The sequence below is a fragment of the Natrix helvetica genome, assembly GCF_964273705.1.
Source record: "Natrix helvetica genome assembly, chromosome: Z".
Classification (NCBI taxonomy): Eukaryota; Metazoa; Chordata; class Lepidosauria; order Squamata; family Natricidae; genus Natrix; species Natrix helvetica.
Window position 1 is genome coordinate 56,381,088 of NC_138554.1, and position 21,891 is coordinate 56,402,978.

At 38.9% G+C, this 21,891-nt stretch overlaps 1 protein-coding gene across 10 annotated transcripts in view; it reads left to right on the forward strand.

Moving 5' to 3' along the window:
• The first annotated feature begins 308 nt into the window (after positions 1–308).
• Positions 309–21,891, forward strand: part of STRADA (STE20 related adaptor alpha) — a 38,602-nt gene continuing 17,019 nt past the window's right edge. Inside the window, exons 1-6 of one of the 10 annotated variants that reach the window (XM_081971232.1) lie at positions 309–584; positions 1,617–1,732; positions 12,338–12,426; positions 14,219–14,276; positions 18,232–18,260; positions 20,525–20,627. In XM_081971232.1, the coding sequence (XP_081827358.1) occupies positions 12,391–12,426; positions 14,219–14,276; positions 18,232–18,260; positions 20,525–20,627 (226 nt within the window). In that variant the 5' untranslated portion in view covers positions 309–584; positions 1,617–1,732; positions 12,338–12,390. Of the gene's footprint in view, positions 585–1,616; positions 1,733–1,893; positions 1,999–12,337; positions 12,427–14,218; positions 14,277–18,231; positions 18,261–20,524; positions 20,628–21,891 lie in introns of those variants that run through there. The other 9 variants (XM_081971237.1, XM_081971234.1, XM_081971236.1 and 6 more) reach the window with 9 other exon arrangements.

Here is a 21,891-nt window from a genome sequence, read left to right on the forward strand (position 1 = left end):
TCAATTGTTCAAAGTATGGAAGAGAATGAGTTAAAAATGTTCCCATTAAGAAACAAATACGAAACTTTATGTTTCTTGCTACATTTCTGTCGATTGATAAAAACATACATTAGAGGCCAAAATATGTTTTGCTATTTTCAGAAGATTTCTCAGAACCGAAAATCCTAACTTCAAGCTATAAGATGTTGGCTCTACACTTTCCTCTCTCTTTACCGCCGTCAGCCCGCCTCGGGATTTGTCGAGTTTCCGATTCTCTTCAAGCCTTAGGCTGTGACGATTGGCCAAGGGGGACAAAGGGATCCTGGAAGCGGAGTTAACCTCAAAGAATCGCGACCTGCTCCTCTCTACGAGAGATGCGCGCGCAGGTGAGTCGCGTCTCTCCAGGTTGCCGCGAAAATCTGCGGAGATGAGATGAGCGAGGCCTCGTGGGCACTGCGGAGGCTGAATTAAAAAAAGGAGGGGGGAGGCCTCGCGATTTCCCCAGTCTCGCGCGATTTTCTTTTCAAACGTATTTCTGTCCGTGTTGATCTTTTGTTGGACGCAGAGTTCCGGAGCTCTTTAGAGGAGGCGACCGTCCGAGTGAGGTATCTCATATTACACTAATAGAGTCGTACTTGCACGCGTTTGTATGCTTGTCCGGAGTCATAAAACAGCGCCGGCAGCCACCCTGTGGATGCTAAAAGCATCTCCGTATCCGCTGTTGAATCGAGAATACATCCATTTGCCTGGTTGGGGCAAGTGTATCTCGCATCCCAACAACGACCACCTCGAGAGGCGGCATTGGCGGCCGGGATGGCGGAGGCTGTTTCTTCTTTCATTTCTCCCCCTGCTTGTTAGCTGTCAGTGGATCATCCTCTATTCTTATAGACATTCGAGGACGCCTCAGATGCTATTTGTTATTCTCCCTTTAAGAACAAAACAGTCCTTTCAGGATTACAGAAACAATCCTGTAACCCTGCGTTATTATTATTTGCTTGTTATTATATTTGGCATATTGATAAAATAAAATGGCTGAGTTCTGACAGAAGAATAATTTGGAGTTCCAGCTCGAGCTGGGGCTGCACAAGGATAAATAAAAATGACATCCAGACAACTGTGAAGAAATACTTATCCCTAAAAGCAAGACAGTTTGCACTTAAGGGCCGGTTGCAGAGAAATGGGGTACAGCAGCAGATTTTTATAGGGGAAGCTTGTCCCGGTTGTCACATACTGATTCGAGGGCGACACTTGAGGTGTCTCTATTGTAGATATGTTTATTCTTGTGAACATGCAGTTCCTCTGGGAGACCTAATTTAATTAACACTGTTTGTGTTTGCAGATCTTATCTTTTGATATGTGGATTACATCTGGGTAATTTATTTGAGGATATTTGCTAATTTGAGTTGATTAACAATGTTTCAGCTTAACGGTCAATTATCTAGTGGCTTCTCAGGCCATTGTGGATTCTGTTAATATTTTAAGGGAAGATGGAAAAACTATAAAGAATACAATATATTTGGATATAAAATTTCTCACAATCATCTCCTTGTACATATATATATAAAGAGTATATATATGTACATTATTAATAGGTGTAGTTTACAATGATACCTTTTGTCTATTTGTAACATCATAAGGAAAACAAGGAACTGCTGGTTGCATCTGCATTGCATTTGAACTTCCCAGAGGCTACTGGGAAGAGAGCTACTAGTTGTGAATTCAGGGGGACTGAAACAAAGTCCAGTGGACCAAGGTAAGCACCTGGAAGCTGAGCTGCTGGTTGCATATGCATTGCATTCAAATTTCCCAGAGACTGCTGGGTTGTTTTGAGTTCAGGGGGACTAAGAGGAAGTCCAGTGAAGCAAGGTAAGTATCTGGAAGCTGAGCTGCTGATTGCATTTGCATTTCCCAGAGGCTGCTGGGAAGTTGTGAGTTCAAGGGGATTGAGAAGAAGTCCAGTGGAGCAAGGTAAGCACCTGGAAGCAGCTAAAAATATAAAACAGCAGCAGTACATTCTTGGTAAGTGCATCTGTGATTGCAATTCTATTTTATTTTAGAATGTCTGGCTTAGTTCAGTGCGGTACTCTTTTCAAATTTGGATATTGTCCTATTTGTAAATAAATTATAAGTCTACATAGATCATTTACCTAGAGTCTGCTCTTCAGACAAAAATTAGGTGTCCAGCTCAGCCATTATTTTCTATAGAGCTGCCCCGCTATAAGCCCCCTCTACCACAAAGATGCTTCAGGAGAAGGGCAGTATGAACAACTGTGGGATCTGGCAGGGTGAGAGCTGTGAATCACAAACAAAGCTTTCATTGTGTTCCTGCATAACAGATACAGTACCCTTGCTGACCTTACTAGGGATATTAAGGTGGCAGGTCAAGGTGATGACAATAACTCAAATGGGCAGGAGATTGTGGTCCAAAACGAAGAACTTGTTTTGGATAGGGGAAAGTGTGAGGTATTACATATCAGTCATGCAAGAAGAGCAAGGTATCCAAAAACAGAAGCAACATTCCAGTTGATGATTCAATTGTAAGGGATGTAAATTTAGAAAAGGATACGGAAGTTTTTAAAGAGGTCAAATGTCTGCCAGCTGTTACTGCCAGCAAAGACAAGAGGCGTATTTTTAAGATAATCAAGAATGCCAATAAAGGCTGTGATGTTGACGCTACTGTACATCTTGGCACAAAATGATGTGTTCAAAAAAGATGTACTCTGTACAGAATAATTCTCCACGATTAGTGGAGACAGCAGTCACGTAGGGTTCATTCTGTCCAGTAACCAATAGGACTGAATCTACAGATTATAAAGCCTTCCTCCTTGCTGCTCTTCCCCAGTTTTTTTACTCAGCCAGTTCTGGGCTGAATGTGTAATTGTATTTCTCTGATTATATTGTTCTTTCTTACTGGCTATTTCTAAAACTTTCATACTTCAACCCCTGCCATTCTTAAGATCTTGCAGGCAGGGGGGGTGCTTCTATTAAGCAAGGAGCTTTGTCCCTCGCCGCGGAGCTAGCCGTGCAGCTGGGACAGCCGTTTTAAAGCGACGGAGGATTTTTTCCTGTCAGCGATCGTCAGAGGCTTGCATTAAGCAGCGGAGCGGTTCCGATGTTTCCCTTTCGAGTGGATTGCTGGAGGTTGCCCCGGTGACAAGCCCAAGGGTGGTAACCCTGCGGTTGTTGTCAGGAACACAGCGCTGCGGCTGAAAAGCTCTCAGGAAGATCACTGTTTCCCTCAGAGATTGCAGCAGGCATGGTTTCAAGCCAGCCGAGAGTGTGTGACAGTTGATTTTGGCGCGAAGAGCAGCGAGCGCCATTTTGAAGCCAATGGTTGGTAACGGGGCTCTTTTACAGCATTTACCTTGAGGATGGCTGTTTTCTGCTTGACTTCTAATGATGGCTTCCAGCACAGGAGATGGGGCAGTAATCTCTCCCCAGACCTCTCCACCAGAGAGCCCTACTGCTGGCTCTTCATCAGCACAGACTTTTAGAAAAAGGGTGGCAGCTAAGGAGCTCCCTGCAAAGATTCCTAAGACAGCAAAAAAGGGGGGAAAAGGGCAGCTCAAGTTCTCATCACACAAGACAGCTCCCAGCAAGCGCACACAGGGTGGCAGAGTGAGCCCTCATCCATTCCAGGTGATCCCTGTCTCTCCTGGTAGCCTCCCTCCTGTGGGTCTTTCTTCTGGCTCAGAGGATTCCCTTTCTGAACCTGGTTCTCCTTCTCAGATATGGACGGTACAGGGTTTTTTGATTCTCCTCAAAGTGAGGATGACTCCTTAGAGGATACAGGCCCTTCTCCGGTGGCAGTTCAGGCTTCCTCTTCCCTGGGATTATTTTATTTATTTATTTATTTATTCACATTTCTAAACCGCCCCCTCTCCCAAAAAGGGACTCGGGGTGGTGTACAGTCCACAATAAATCACAGATAAAATACAAATATAAATAGAACTATAAATATATGTATGTATGTGGAGGAGGTTAAAATTAAGAGTACTGTACAGAAGAATAAATATGAGGCTAAAAGCCCTAAAAACAATTAAAACTAAAACATTACCCTTAAAATAACCAGATGAGAATATACTACCAGGAGTTCATAGATGTAACATTTATAATCATGCCAGGCCAGCTAGTCGGAACAGGTGAGTCTTCAATTAATGTCGGGGGGGAGGTCATTCCAGAGGGTTGGGCCCATCACAGAGAAGGCTCTACTCCTTGGCGCCGCCCGCTGGCATTGCCTAGTGGACGGCACTTGGAGAAGGCCCTCCCTGTGGGAGCGGATTGGCCGCAGGGATGTATGTGGGAGGATGCGATCCCGCAAGTAGCTAGGTCCTGAGCCATGGAGCGCTTTAAAGATAGTAATCAGGACCTTGAAACGCACCCGAAAAACCACAGGTAGCCAGTGCAGCTCGCGCAGGAGCGGTGTTACGTGGGAGTATCTAGACCTCCCCATGATAACCCGCGCGGCCACGTTCTGGACTAACTGCAGTCTCCGGGCGCGTCCCAAGGGAAGCCCCATGTAGAGAGCATTACAGTAATCTAGGCGAGACGTCACCAGCGCATGAGTGACTGTGCGTAGGGCATCCCGGTCCAGTAGGGGGTGCAATTGGCTTTGGTTGGTTTTAACCAACCCCTGCTACTACTACTGCTATTACCCCTGGTGTAGCTGCCATCATCTCTTCTGCCATTGAAAAGGGGATAGCTGTGGGCCTCAAATGTAAGAGATCCTCTGGCCACAGTTCTAAATCTAAATCGGAGGGGTCTAAATCCAAAAGTAAAAGGAAACACTCTTCTAGTAAGGATTCTGCTAATCCTTCAACTTCTAAGTCTGCCACAGCAGAGGATGAGGATGAGCAGGCCCCCAGAGATTCTGACCTCTCTGAGGACGAGGATCTGGCCCCTGACCAACCAGCCTTTGTGGGCTTGTTCAAACCGGCTCTTTTCCGGTCCTTGCTGTTTAAGGCAAAGAAGATTGCTGGTTTTAAGCCTACCCCAGATCCTAAGCCTGCAGCCTCTGACACTGGGGATTCTGAGGATCCTCTTTTCCTAGAACCTACTGTTGAGAAGGAGGTGGTTCCTTCTCCTAGGAGTTTTATGAACATGGTGCAAAGACAATGGGCCTCTCCGGGCACCGGTCCTCTTCCTAATTCTCTTGATAAGCGCCTGTATAATGTAGGTCCTGCCTTAGTTAAGGCTCTAGACCTTCCAGCCATCGACCTGCCTGTGGTAGCTCTGGCCTCTCCTAATGCAGCTGCCAGTGCTCCTGAGGATTCGCTTAAGCCTGAAGACAAGCGTTTATAACAAGCACTTGTCAAAGGTCACCAGGCCTCTGCCTGGGCTATTAGGGCTTCCACTTCTTCCTCATTTTTAGCAGATCTGCCTCCTTTAGCTAAAGCAACTTCAGAGCAGGATCCCAAATAAAGACACTAGGGCCCACAGGGATTTAAACAAATTAAAAGCAGCTCTCGAGTTTTCTGCAGATGCTGCACTTAACGCAGCTCGCTTTGCCTCCAAAGCCATTGCTTCTACGGTCACCTCTAGGCAACTACTGTGGCTAAAAAATTGGCAAGCCAATGCCAGACACAAGTGGCATCTGGCTTCATCTCCCTTTTCAGGGGGTAATCTATTTGGTGCCCCTTTGGAACCCTTATTAGTGGAGTCAAAGGACAAGTGTAAGGTCCTCCAATCGACTTTCCGCAAGGTGGACAATAAAAATTCCTCTACCTTTTATAGACTCCAGCCTTTTCGAGGGCAGGACGGGGGTTTCTCCAACTCCCATCCGCAGCGTCAGTCACTCTCTAGTCAGGGATCAAACCAACAGCAGGATAGATCCAATAAGACCTTCCAACGATATCCTCTTAGAAAATCATTTAGGGGGGGCTTCAATCGATCCTACAGATGTCAGAAGTTGCTGTCTGGAGGATCTTCCGTTAGGGGGCCGACTGACAGTGTTTGCGGACCGATGGGAGGGCACTACAACAGATGCTTGGGTCTTGCAGACCATCAGATGGGGCTGACCCTGGAGTTTCTCTCAATTTCCCCAAGGCATTTTGTCCCTTGCCCAGTGCCTCAGAACAGTCTCAAGAGACAGTTGGTGGAACAGGCCATTTGATCTTCTTCAGATCAGGGCCATCCAGGCTGTTCCCAAGGGCCACAAACGTCAGGGGCTGTTTGTGGTTCCAAAGGCCTTGGGGGTATGGAGACTTGAACCGATATGTCCTTTATCCACGGTTCAAGATGCACTCCCCACAGTCTATCCTGGAGATCATCCGCAAGAGCGACTTCCTCTCCTCGGTGGACCGCACAGAGGCGTATCTTCATATTCCCATCCTTCGCGAACACAGGCAGTTCCTTCGATTCGAGTACAGGGGAAATCGTTACCAGTACCGGGCCCTTCCCTTCGGGCTGTCATCAGCCCCAAGGATATTTGCAAAAGCGCTAGTGGTGGTGGCTGCCCACCTCTGCTCAAGATTAGTCAGAATTCAAGTATATCTAGACGACATTCTCCTGCTGTCCCACTCCATCAGACAGGATCACAGGGACATTCGAACTACCATTCAAGTTCTCCAAGGGCTAGGCTTCTCCATAAATATGGCAAAAAGCTTTCTGAGCCCAGACACCCGCATCCTTCATCTGGGAGCTCTAATAGACACTGTGCAGGGCAAAGTATTCCTCTCAACAGATCGGTGGAACAGCCTGCAGGAGCTGGCCAGGACAATCCGGCGATGTTGCAGAACCCAATTCCTCCAGTTGTCTCATCTCTTGGGGAAAATGGTGTCCTGCTTCTCCATCGTGCCATGGGCGCGCCTCCACAACCGTTGCTTGCAGTGGTGCCTGTTACCGTATCAGAAGAAGGACATCAGCTGTTCTCTGCACCAGGTTTGTACCCCCACGCACATGAGGAAGTCCCTGGGGTGGTGGCTTTCCCCAGCATTGACTCAAGGGACTATCTTTTGAGAACCAGTTCTCTAACTATCACCACCGATGCCAGCCTGAGTCAGGGATGACTCAGGGACTGTGGTCACAGGCCAATCTTGCCAACATCATCAATTGGCTGGAACTGCGGGCCATTCATCTAGCCCTTCAGAGGTTCCAAAACATGGTGCGCAACACCCATGTCTTAATCCTCACGGACAACATCACCGCGAAGGCGCACGTAAATCTGCAAGGGGACACCAGGTCCAAACTGCTAATGAGGGAGGCGTGGCTGTTGGGGCTTTGGGTGGAAGCCCATCTTCTCTCCCTCAGGGCGGACCACATCTCGTGCGTCAACAACGTTCAGGCCGACTGGCTAAGTCGCACTCAAGTCAACCAGGGTGAGTGGAGCATCTCACGCAGCCTCTTCCAGGAGATATCCCGCAGATACGGGAGACCTCTTCTCCTCGAGGGAAAACGCCCTTCTCCCACGGTACTTCACCAGGTATGCTGAGGGGGTGGATGCTTTGTGGTGCCCGTGGCCCCCAGGTCTTCTGTCCGCGTTCCCTCCTCTGCCACTAATACAGAGGGTGGTACAGAAAATGATAGACGAGGAGGCGGAAATTCTCCTTCTGGCACCATATTGGGCCCACCGACCATGGTTCGGGGACAATGATATTATCTGTAACACTTCCATGGCGCATTTCACTACACAGACTGTCCCTCTCACAAGGCTCGATCCAGCCTCCAGACCCACATTGGTTACATCTAACCGTGTGGAGGTTGAACGGCAGGCGCTGAGAGTGGATGGGCTGTCAGACAGTGTCATTCAAACCATTCAAGCCTCGCGCCTCCACGACTTGAATATACGATGCAACCTGGACAGCGTTTACCAAGTGGTGTTCTGACATTCTTCCCTTGTCTCCCTCTCTGGCTAATGTGTTAGACTTCCTCCAACAGGGCCTCATCAAAGGTCTTTCGCCAAACACGTTAAGGCGTCAGGTGGCAGCCCTCTCTACAGTCTTGACTCTACCGACAGGTGAGCCCATCTCGCATCTGCAACATATACGTTAGTTTCTCCGTGGATCGACCAATTTTCGTCCTCCGACTGTCCACAGATACCCAACCTGGGACTTAACCAAAGTTTCAGACTTTCTGACCAGGGCTCCGTTCAAGCCATTGTGGACCGTATCACTTCAACATCTCACACTCAAGGTCTGTTTCCTGATCGCAGTGACGTTGGAAAGACGAATCTCCGAAATCCCAGCTCTGTCGATTAGAAGTGATCTTTGTATATTTCATGCAGATAGGGTTCTTCCCCATCTAGATTCGACATTTACGCCCAAAGTTAAGGGCGTAAATAAGGTCTTTCAGCCTTTCATAAGGTTCAGGAACTGATTTTCCCTAATTTTTGTTCCAATTCTTCTCATGAGTTAGAAAAAAAAGTGGCATTCCCTAGATGTTCGCAGGCCTTTACGTATCTATATCAAGCGCTCAGCTATGTTCAGGCATTCTGAAGCCTTGCTAGTCTCTTTTCAGCCAGCTTCCCTGGGTTCTAAAGTCTCCTCTTCCACCATAGGTCGCTGGCTTAGAGCCTGTATCTCTAAAGCTTACAGAGTCAATGATCTCGTTCCTCCACAGGGTATAACTCTTCATTCCACTTGTAGTGCGGCCACGTCAGCTGCCTGGGCTACTCAGGCATCAGTGGAGGAAATCTGTAGGGCGGCCACTTGGACTTCTTCCATTCCCTTTATCTGTCATTACAAGATAGACCAGTTTGCTTCGGCTGAAGGGCCTTTGGAAGGAGAGCTTTACAGCAAGTCCATTCTCTGGACTCCTCTTCCACGGGGACCGGATCCCTCCCTTAATTAGGGATTAGCTTGGGTATGTCCCTACGTGACTGCTGTCTCCACCAATCGTGGAGAATGGGCGTTGGTAGTTACCTGATACGCTCATTCTCAGGGCAGGTGTACATGCCATAGGTTCGCCATCTCGGCCATAGACCAACCAACCAAACAGGAAATAGATGGACTTTTTTCCAGTTAACTAAGGTATGTAGGAAGTAATGGTAACTACTCTGACATCAACTGGGAGACAAACTGCACCAAGTGGAAGAGCAAACATGTTCCTGACAATTCTAGCAGACAACTTCATCTCCCAAAAAGTAGAGAAGGGAACTAGGGGATCAGCCATATTAGACTTAATTCTCACAAACAGATATTAAATGATAGAAGGTGTTGAATATAGTTTCATCATTCAGTAAGAACCTTGGGGGAGGGAGTGATCAAGCAAAAGAACAGTCAAACTAGAAACTTGGATTTTGAGAGAGCTAATTTCAATAAATTCAGAGAGAGCTTGAGAAGGATTCCATGAATAAGAATCCTCAAGGGGAAAATAACTCAAGAAGCCTGGGAAACTTTGAAAAGTGAGATTATAAAAGTCCAGTCTAGCACAGTACCAATGAAAAAGAAAAATAACACCTCTCAAAAGAAACCAGTATAGCTGCATAAAGAACTCTGATAAAGTGAAAGACAAAAAGGACAAGTATAAAAAGTGGAAAGAGAGGCACATAACTAGGCCTGAATATCATGAAATAGCTCAAGTCTGCAAAGATGAAGTGAGAAAAGCTAAGGTTCAAAATGAACTAAGACTTCCGATCAAAGTAAAAAAATAACAAAAAAAGCTTCTTTCAACATGTTAAAAATTAAGAAAAGAGTCCAGGAAACGATTGGTCCGTTAGTGGGAGAAAGTAGCAAGAAGGTGAAAAGAACAAGGAGAAAGCAGAACTATTTAACTCATTTTTTGCATTTGTCTTTACACAAAGGGAAAAAACAGTCCAACTTATCAAAAACTGCATCATAAAAAACAGATTAGGAACACAAGTTAAAATAGGCAAGAAAATGGTAAGTGAGCACCTGTCCATCCTAGACAAATTCAGATCACCACAACCAGATGGATTACACCCCAAGGTTCTGAAGGAACTGCAGATGTGATCTCAGAACCACTGTACTATGTCTTTCAAAGATCCTGGAGCATCAGGGAACTACCAGAGGCTGGAAAAAGCTGATGTAATTCCCATCTTTAAAAAAGGGAAAAGAAATAGATCCAGGAAACTACAGACCTATTAGCCGGGTCTCAATACCTTGGAAGGTTCTGGAAAAGAAAATCAAGCAATCATCAGACACCTAGAAGCAAACAAAGTCATAAACAAAAGCCTACGTAGGTTTGTCAAAAGTGGATCATGCCAGATAAATCTTATTGCATTATTTGACAAAGTGACAAAATTGGTGGTACAGAGGAAGGCTGTGGATATAATTTACTTGGACTTCAGTAAGGCATTCGATAAAGTAGACCACAAGCTACTACTTTTTAACACAGTGGGTTAGACAGCATCACCACCAGATGAATTCGTAACTGGCTGACCAACTGCATTCAATGTGTAGTCCTCAATGGAACTGCATCTATATGGAGGGAAGTATAGGGTGGGGTACCCCAAGGCTCTGTTTTAGGCCCAGTATTCTTCAACATCTTTATCAATGATTTGGATGAGCGGATAGATGGGGAACTCATCAAATTTGCAGATGACACTGGCAGAACAGCCAACACTCCAGAAGATAGGCTTAAGATACAGAACGATTTTGACTGCTTGAATGTTGGGCGCTATCTAACAAAATGAAATTCAATGGTGAAAAACGGTTCTACATTTAGGTAAGAAAAACAAAATGTACAAGTACAGTATAGGTGATACCTCACTCAGTATATTGAGGTACCACCTATACCTCGAGAGAGGGATCTTGGAGTCCTAGTGGACAATCACTTAAATATGAGCCAGTAGTGTACTGCAGCTGCCAAAAAAGCCAACACAGTTCTAGGCTGCATTAACAGAGGGATGGAATCAAGATCACATTGATACCACTTTATAATTCTTTGGTAAGGCCATACTTGGAATGCTACATCCAGTTTTGGTCTCCACAATGTAAAAAAGATGTTGAGTCTCTAGAAGAACTGCAGAGAAGAGCAAAACAGATGATTAGAGGGCTGGAAGCTAAAACATACAAAAAAACAGTTGCTGGAATAGGCTGTGTTCACATGCTGAGATACACAGAATAACGGATGTGGTTAAGCATATTGTGCAACACCCTTAGTCTTAGCATTGCTTTCAACTTGGACAGTGAAGAAACATGCAAAATAACAATAGCATATATATATGTGTGTGTGTGTGTGTGTGTGTGTGTGTTGTATTTGTGCTGATAAATAAATAAAGGGAGACTAGTATAGATCCATTTCAAGCTATTTAGCTCTCATCAGCTAGCCATACCCTTACTGGGATTTGAACGTAAGGGTATGGCTAGCTGATGAAAGCTAAATAGCTTGAAATTGATCTATACTAGTCTCCCTTTATTTATTTTTCTGCCTGGATGGTTTTCTGTAATGAGCCGAAGGACAGAAAGAGGGAGTAGTGAGCTTCCTCCCATATTTGGGCATACCAGGGGTTGTAACACAAATACATATATATATATATCAGCACAAATACAACACATGTATGTATGTATGTATGTATGTATGTACGTACATGTACACACACACACACACAAAAAAAAAAAAAAACTTCCAGTGAAATAATGACTTAGTAATTGCTGTTCATAGGATTCTAAAAAATAATATTAAAATGTTCAATAATAAAATATACATTCAGAAACTGGGTTGTTTATTCTTTTGCACTCTACGAAGCAGCAGAAACTAGCAACACTGCAGTTCCTGTTGCCTAAGCTGTAGGTTCAGGCCATTGTAGATATTCTGCTATTAGGTACTGATTTATTAAAAATACTGTTTGTTGGAAAGAAAGTTTGATTTTAAATTGTTATATGAATTTAATGTTACACTGAGTATAAGAGCAGTATTTGAGAAAAGAAAAAATACCATTCAAATCTATGTTAAATCCAGATCTGGTAGTGATGAATCTATAATGGTGATTGATCAAAAGATGGGACCAGTATATCTTGAACTATACAGTGATAATGAGATTTCCAACTCTCTTCAACCATTATTTATGTTATGTTTTTGAATATACTGTACTTTAACTCCATCTTTCCTTTCAATAAGTTGACTTAGGAATAATGCAAGTATGGCTCTCTTCTACCATTATAGGCAATAATGTAAATAATACTAATATAATAAAAGTCACCATGTCTGGATTTTTTCAAAAAAATTCCTGCAATATATTAAATGAACTCTACAATTCAAGAGAATGGTGTCTTTCCATAATTGATTCTATTTGGGTAATTTTTGTTATAACTACAGAGTAAAAAATATCCCATTCACTTAATACAACTAATTAATTTAACTTATTAACTTAAGTGAAACAAAACAGTGAGAAGTTTGGTAGAAATGTTTGTTTTCAGTTTTTTGAGATACCTCCCTTGCTTTTTTTTCTTTCTATTAGGACACTTTTAACAATTTCATGCCTGAAGAGTAGCATTGGTACATGTGGATTCCATGTCTTTCCTTGTAAGTAAACCAGAACGAATTAGGGTGAGTGTCAATCACTTTCAACAAAATTTAACAAGAAAGTGTCTTTTCTTTTTTCTTTTTTTGGGAGGGGGATTCACACAATCATAAAATGTAATTCTATTTATTTATACTTCTATAGATATATTCCAATCTGTTCTGGTAATGATAGGATTGAGCTACTAACTCAACATACTGTATTATTTTGAGTAATCAAAGTCCTCTGGAAGGAATAGAAATATTAAAGGAAAAATTAAGAATTTGGGGTCTTGCTTTAAAAACAAAGACAATGTTAACAAAGACTATGAAAATGGAAAACAAATGGAATTGATAGAAGGAACTAATTTTAAGATTGGGAAGAAAATGAAATGCTTGGATATGAGTATGGCATAAGTAACATAAATAACATAAATTGTAATTATGCCAGAATAATTATCTTAAAGTATGGAATGAAATCAAGAAAGACATGTTAAAATAGGAGAAATTACAATTCAAATTGTTGGGGAGAATTTCTGTGATAAAAATCTTTAATGCAGAGTTGCTCTATGAGGGAAATTGGCAGTCTCCATAATAGATAGATAGACAGACAATAAATAAATACATACGTACATACATACATAAATACATAAATAAATACATAAATAAATACATAAATAAATAAATAATTTTAAATATAAAACATTGCAAGATGCAAGTGAATGAGAAGGATTGAGACTTCCTGATTTGGAATTGTATTTTGCAGACTGCTAGTCTGGATGAAAAAGTTCAGTTGACAGTTCAGCTGAGAAACTGGATAATTTTGGAATTAGAAGAGCCCAATCTGAAATTTGAATGGCATGGTTTTCTATAGTATGATAAAGTTAAGCTTTAATATTTTAAAGATTTTAAGAATCATCATAACAGAAATGCCATATTGAGACTATGGAAGAGATATAAGGTCTCAGCACAAAAAGCATTTTATAGAAAAGAAACAGTATGTAAAGAATGGTTAATTTATCTAAAGTTGTTGTAACAGGAAAATTGACTACAGAAGGATTTAGTTTTCAATATTTTCCATCTACACAATTAAGAGAAAGGTTTAAGGTAGATAAAATGACATTTTAAAAATAAATAAATAGTTGGTATCATTGTATTTGTTACAACGGGGTGATGGTAGTGAGGGGACAGAAAGAAGGTGGGATTGTATGGGATTTTTGCCCTGTACTTTTTAATGTTGTCATTCACTGAAATACACTATATATGAGTTGAGCAGCTATATAAATTTCTTTAATAAATAAATAGTTGGTATTATTAATGAATAAATAAACATTTGGAACTGAGTAGCAGAAGGCAGATTTTTAATGTAAACTACGGCCAAAGAATGAAATATAATTACTAAAATATATAAACTTATTGAAATTTGAAACAGAAGACGAATAAATGAAAGGCTGTATAATAAAAGTCTAAGAACTTCAGACACAATATACCAATGAAATAGTGAAAAAATATCTGGTTAAAAAGATTGAAATTTACAATACATTGTAATTTAAAAGAGAATATATATAAATTTCTATAAAATGATTGGAATATGATGTAGAAAAAGTGTGTAGAGTTTATAAAAGTACTTCAAATTTGTCTTGTAAATAGATACTATAAAGGGTCATTTTATCCAGCGAACTTGTAAAAAAAGCCAAACAAATTATGACTTATGTTATCTCTAAGCATTTCTCTACTGTTACATTATACGTTTAAGGATCATACTGGGTTTCTTTCCCCTTTTACTTATGGAAATATGATAATTATGTCACATTACCTTTTGGGTTTTTTTCTTTTACAGCGGTGGATGTCTGAAAAATTTATTCTTGAGGGCTTAAGGGAATTGGAACTCTTTGGAGGTAAGTGCTTAAACAATATTCATTTTTTCCTCCTTCATATTTTTCAGTATAATGAAGATAAATTGGGTATTTGCAATAGACAAGCTGCCATCCTGAATTCTTTTTGTGAAAGTTACAAATTTGGATTGGCCTCATATGAGTATCTGTTTTACATAATCTGCAGACGTAATTCAAGGTTTCTCATATTAATCTCTTATGAATTGCAGCATTCACTGGGAATCCCTTAATAGTTATCCATTGAGAATTTCTCTAAAATAATTTAGATCTTTGCAGAATGGTATAAGTCTTGGATTTATCATCTAAAGATGCACAGGGAAAATACTAATCTATACATTTTGTAACTATGCAAGTTGTAATCTATGCATTTAGTCTAATATTTAGGAAGAAATCATGTCTTTAAACAAGGTCAACATGAGTATAGAAAAGAATGATACAGGTATTCCTCCAGTTACAACAGTTCAATTAGCGACCATTCAAAATTATGACCCTTTTCAAAAAAGTATTTACCACTCAGTCCTGAAGTTATGCATGTTGTAGCACCACAGTGGTCATTTGTCCTTATGACCAACCGTAGAAATGCAGCAACATGTTCACTGCCTATTCTCCCACCCCCACCCCCAATTCTGCCAGGTCTCCACAGACTGGACCTGCTTTGCTAGCATCACGGATTCCATTTACTCCTCCCCAATTGATTTCCCATAGCTTTACTGTATTTAATTTTCAAAGAGCTCTATAAGAGCTGACCCATATGGCAGATAAACCTAAGTCTTTTATTCAGAAGCCAGTGAGTGATCACCTTTATTTAACATGATTCAATCAAATAAATTCTCAGGTTACAACTGTAATTGGCAGGTTTATTACATTTGTAATTCGAGGATTACCTTTATTCATTAAAAAAGAAATTTCCCCTAACAGTCTTTCCTGAGGGGGCATTATGGTGAAAAAGGAGATATTTGTACATGAATACTTGAAACTGTTGAAGTTCAGAAAACCCTAATATTAAATTATTTATGCCCTTCTTAAGCTTTATTTATATCACTTGTTTTAAAAAAAACAAGTCTGGGCAATTCACAATAGTAATGAAACTAAACACAAGGAAACAGATGCCTCACCTTCCACCTCCAGTCCATCAACCCATACAGTCCTTGGACTCCAGTCTTACTCTATTCCAGCATCTGGGGATTGTGTATTATTCCCTCCAACTATTGGATCAACAATAGGTATTCCTTGATTTATGACCACAATTGGGACCAGAATTTCCATTGTTAAGAAAGGAGGTTTTTAAGGGAATTGCATCTGATTTTATAACAGTTTTGCCACCGTTCAATCACTGCAGTTGTTAAGCAACTCTAGCATCCCCCATTAACTTTTGTCAGAAGCTAGCAGGAAAGGTTGCAAATGGCAATCACATTGTAAGTACATGGTGATTGCCAAGCACCCAGATTTTGATCACATGACCATAGTGATGCTGGGATAGTCATAAGTGAAATCAAAAGTTATTTTTCAGTGATGTTATAACTTTGAATGATTGCTAAACAAATGATTGTTAAATTGAGAATTGCTACACTATTTTATTATCTGTGTTAGTTTATAATTCATATTAACATCACATCAAACTTTGTCAAACAGGGCATATCTATAAATTTTACGAAGTCTTTAAATAAAAAATTAAGAAGCTGTTCCTAAAACTTAATTAAAAATGGAATTACCAAGTAGATCATAGAACATCTGCCAAATGATCAGTATCTTCCACTAACCTTTAGAATTCTAAATGTGATAATACCATTTGTTTTGGTATTGTTGGGGAGATATTAATGTACCTGATAGCAAAAGTTTTTGAGTACTTTTAACAAATATGACAAGAAAGAATGAGTTGGGTTAATTTTGTATTTGTATATATATTTTAGTGTTGTGAACCGCACAGTCATGTATTGAGATGAGATGAGTAGCTTTATAAGCCAATTAAATAAATTAATGTTGTTTAAAATATAGAAGGAAAGAGAACTAAATTGGTATTTCCCAGTATCAATGATGATAGCAGCACTGGCCATGCTCCTTAACATTTTTCTGTCCAAAAGGATTGAAAATAACCCTGCTTGAGTGGCTTCAGTAAAAATAATCAGATGACCAAACAAAAATAACTTTCATAAAGTAGTTTCCAAGTATAAATTTATTGTGGCTTTCACTGCCATAAATTTGTACAAAGTCACTAATTTATATTTTGTAATTGAGATCAAGATTTTGAAGTATATATCTACCAGTGGATACTATAAGGGCAGTGTTGAATCTCCAGGTCTGGAAATAGTAATTACTGAATTTAAGTTCTGGGGAATAACTGATGCTTTTTCTTTTTTCTTTTCCTTGATTTTTTTTATAGAGTAATAACTTTTAACACCAAGCTAGAGACTGTTATGAAGCAGATGTTTCTTTCATGTAATTAATTTTGGACTTCTCAACCTACCTAATGTTACTATTATTTAAAGAATTGGCTAAGCTTCCAAAAAGCTTCTTTTCCTCATTAGATTTAGGGTATCTTATATCTTTCAACTAACTAGCCTAAGTCACATATGCATACAAAGTGGATAAAGGACATGCTTGTGTCTAATAAGTTGATGACAAGAAACTTGGAATTCTCATCATGTTTACTCTGTGCAGCTTTCTTCCTTCCTCAGTTAAGAATGAGGATTACTTTTTGGTTTGAAGTCTGCAAGCAGAAACCTTAAACTATTTTCTTTCTCAAAGAAAGAATGCAACTTTGAAAATGTGCGCATTTAATGGGGGGGAGATAAAATGTGAGGAATGTATTGTCATTTACTGACTCTTTGTTCTGCAATCATTCAATGTTATGATGGTATTGGAAAAAAGAATTTTATAGCCTATTCATAATCTTCATAGCATCCTCAGTGATGTGATCACCATTACAGCCTGTACATGTAGTTTTGCATTTGATATGTAGGTTTTTTCTTTTTTTTTTCTCCTTTGCAGAGTAGAGAGATTGGAGAGAAAGGGATTGCAGGAAAACAAGCAATTTGCTCTTCAACACATTGAAAGCAGTGCTCTGGGATGGGGGTGAATGTAGAACAAAAGCAAATGATTCCTTTAGACAATTTCTCCTTTGCTTGATTTTATGCCTGCTCCCACAGAACAAAGAGATTGGAGAGAAAAAGAGTTCAAGAAAGTACGTTTTTTGCACTTCTGCACATTAAAAGTAATGTAATTGTGCTGGTAATTTGAAATTGGATGTACTATGCAAACAGCTTACAGAATTCTCTTGATATCTCTTTTTCTTCAATCTCTGCTGTTCAAGGGTGTGTCAGGGGAAGCAAACATTCTGCAGACAATGTCTCTTTGCTTGACTCTTTCCAGCTACTGGAACAATCACATTGCTCTCAATCTGTAGTAGAGCAAACTCTCTTGAAATCTCTCTCTTTCAACTACATTCTGTGAATTGGGTGGGGTAAGAAGAAAAAGCAAGTATTTTCTATGGACAGTCTCTCTCTTTCCAACCAAGTAAAGAGATCAGAGAAAAATGGATTTCAAGAGATAGTCTGCTTGGTAGCTCATCTGCAACTTCTTCCCTGGGCTATGGTGTGATAGTACTGCTTATTGCTTTTGATATATACAAGAAGGTTAAACAGACATTTAAACATTCTAGAAGGTTGGATTAGGAGGCAAACAAAAACCCAAATTTCCTACACGCCCATCCACATACATTCATACATACATACATACATACATACTTAATCCAGATGAGCATGTACGTATGTATATTTTGTAAACAAAAATAAATACATATTTTACATATTTTTCAAGAATTTACTGTTTTTGATCAGAGATGTTAATTTGAACCAGATATTTTGAGGTTATTTTTTCTTATTTATCAATTAATTCAAATTTATTTTTAGTGAGTATCTGTTTTAAAAACAAAGTCGAATTATAAATTTCTTTACTCCAGAGCAGCCTCCGGGTGATTCTCGGAGAAAAGTAAGTGCCTTTCACAGGCTGTGGTGTTGTGGCCTATTGCATGGAAATTTATTCTATTTCTTGTAGACATTTTAAATTTATTTTCATTTTATCTTATTTAAACATAACATGTTTTAGCTTTATATGTGTGGGCACAAGATTTCACCCTGGAAATAAAATTGTGGTGATTGGCATATGTATTTTATTTTGGTCAAGAATCTTTCACTCACAAATAACTAATCTGATGAGGTCTCCTTTATACTGATAATTGGTATAATGCTTATTTAAAAAGTAAAATATAAAAAAAAATAGTTAATCTGCTTTAAAAAAAATACAAATAAGGTATGACCAGACAAATTAACATTGCTGTAATGTTTCATAATTCTGGTCCGATTCAGTAAAACTCCTGTTTGTTAATGGTTAGGAATAGTATTTGTATATTTATGAATAATTACATAGATTATTTAACAGTTTATGGTGCAATTTCAGATTTGTGTTCTTAAAAGTTCCATTGATTTTAGTTAGGTTTCTTCTCAAGTAAGTGATATAGAATTATATGTGAGAAATTTACATTCAATTAGTATAACTTAATTGTGAATAGATATGTGAATAGATATGTTTATAATACCATAAAGCCAGTAGCTGCCCTTATGTCATAAATAAAATTTCAAAATGTTCAGGGTAAGGATGTTCAATCTTGATATTTTCTAAAAGACATTATTTTTTTCAAGAAAAATCTTCCACGATACAGTAACAATAAATGGAATTGTTTGAACAAAACACATTTTAATGTGTCAAAACTACAGAGATCTTCCTGTAAGAAGTAATGAAACTTTTAGAAAAATCTAGGTGAGGGAATTATAACATAACTATAGGAAGACAAAGGGGGGGGGGGGGATTGAGAGATGATGCTGAAGATTTAGCCAATTCTAAAAATCGTAAATGTGTATCATTTTTTCCTTAGCTTTTGATCTGGTATTTCCAGTACATTGCTTGTACTACATCACCTTTTCCAACAAGTTTTATCAAAACAAATTCAACCAAATTTAATCTATAAAAAGCTGACACTTTTGAAATGAAAAATTCCTTTGCTTATTGTTTGCCATTTTACACCAAAAATGATCCAGTGTTGAAATCCTTGGGGAACAGCATAGTTTGATTTTTTTGGAGGAGTTATATCACAAGTAAAAATTTAATTTCAAAATTTTAATATGTTTATAAAACATCAAGTTTAGTAGTTTTCTTCTGCATGAATAGAATTTTTCAAGCAGTTTTTTTTGGTGTGGCAATTTAGAAATTAGTTTATGATGTTTTTTAAGAGCTAACAGATTTGCTGAAAACTGTATTCCTCTGTAAATAACAACGTGCTATTTTTATTATTTTGTGCAAAACAAAAGTTGAATTACCTTTGTTTAGTATGAATACTACATTTATAAAGAATGTTAGGCTGGAATTGAACATATATTTAGCAGATTAAGCCTTATTGGACTCAGTAAAATTTGAATAAACTTATTAAATTGAGCTTTTAGATATCTATTCTGCTCCTAAACTCGAGTTCCTGTTCTGCTTGCAAATTTTCCTTTCCTTATTTTACTTCCTTTTTTAAATAAAATATTGCTATTATATGTTTATTAAATGTACTCAAAATATGTTGTGCTTTTCAAAAAAGGTAGAGATACTAAAAGGAGAAGACAGTTACATTTTTTCGGTTATATTGCAAAGAAAATATAATGAATATAGCATTTTTGAGGTAGTGATAGAATCTCCTAATCTGTTGATCCATCTAGCTGAGAGTGGTCAGCTTTGAGGTTAGTGGTCTTCCTACATTACACTGAGAAACTTCTATATCCTAGTTTCTGAATAATTTTATCTTGATATGTTAAAGTTTGAACTTGAAATATTCTGCGGAACTGGGCAGACAAATTGTTCTGGTACTCTTGAAAGCTATATAATATGTCAAACCCGGGGTTACAAATATATACCTAGAAATATTGAATTGCATGTTTTGAGCAATAATAAAGATGTGTATGTCTAGTTTGAAGAAAGAATTTTGAAGAAAAACAAATGCTTCTTGTGACATTCAGCAAGAAATACAGTCAATCATTGTATAAAGACTTGGATAGCATTTTACAGCTAATTTTCCAAAAAATATGTTTTAGACATGATACCACCTTCAGTATAAAGGATATGTTTTTTGTTTCTCTCTACTGATATATATAGTGCCAAATATATGCAATATTGTTTTACAGATTGTATAATATTTTCCATATCTTTTTATTTTCTAGACCAATGAGGCAAGTTCAGAGTCAATAACAACTTCCCCAAAGAGGGACAACATGAGCAGTTATCTGCCTGACATCAGTTGTTATGAGTTACTGACCATAATAGGTAATGTTGGCCATTGTAATCGCAAACTTGTTATAAATCTAAAGACATGGTTAAGTAACTTACTTTCTCATCAGATATTTTAAATTAACCCCACTAAATTAGGCTGCATGGTAATAACATGAAATTATTTAGTAATTGTAATCAAGAATATTAAGATAGCACTCTAATGCCCACTAGCCCTACATTAGTTGACAAGGAAAAAGAAAAAAAATGAGGGGAAAACTGTTGGGATTATGAGCTACCAAGTGCCACACCATCATATTTTAATATATCTCTTAGTTTGCATACACAGGGGACACAATGTCTCAGCGGTTAAAATACTGAACCTGTCAGCTACAAAGCTGACAACCCAGGTCTTCTTTTGTCCCTGTTCATATTTTATTTTATCTTGGATTTTAATATTTTGAATAAAATTAAATTGTTACCCCAAAAAAGAAAATGAAGAATACTGAAGAATAAGTGACCCCAAACTGAAAGAAGAAATGAATAGGGGGGGGGGGGGATGTGGATAACTAGGAGAGTATTGAGAATTTATTTTATTCTCAAATTATTGATTTACCTTCTTAACTAACATCAACAAATTAAAGTAATAAAAATATATAAATGAATGCCTTAACTTATTAGCAAAAAAGTGATTGAAGAATGAGCTTTAAAATATAAATGAGGAATAAATAAATAAGAAATAAACAGGGTGATTAGAAATTCAAGTAAATGAGGGCAGATATGATATTGTTGCCATTATGGAAACTTGGTTGGATGAAACCCACAAATGGAACATACAGCTAGAGGGATTTAAATTATTTAAAAGAAATAGACCAAATAAAACAGGAGGTGGAGTTGCACTATATGTAAGAAATAGCTACATCTCTACAGAAAGAGACAACAATGACAAAAACTGTCCTGAATGCATTTGGGTCAATATGAAAGGGAGAAAAATGACATTGCCATAGGTATATACTATGGGCCACCCAACCAAAGGGAGGAAATAGATAAACTTTTTGCTAGTCAGTTAACTAAATTATGTAGGAAGCATATCACAATAATAAAGGGGGATTTTAACTACCCTGACATCAACTGGGAGACAAACTCTGCATCAAGTGGAAGATCAAATAGGTTCCTGCCAAACCTAGCAGACAGCTTTGTTTCCCAAAAAGTAGAGAAGGGAACAAGAGAATCAGTCATATTGGATTTAATTCTCACCAATAGATTAAATGATAGAAGGTGTTGAAGCTGTAGGAAACTTAAGGGGGGGGGGAGTTATCAT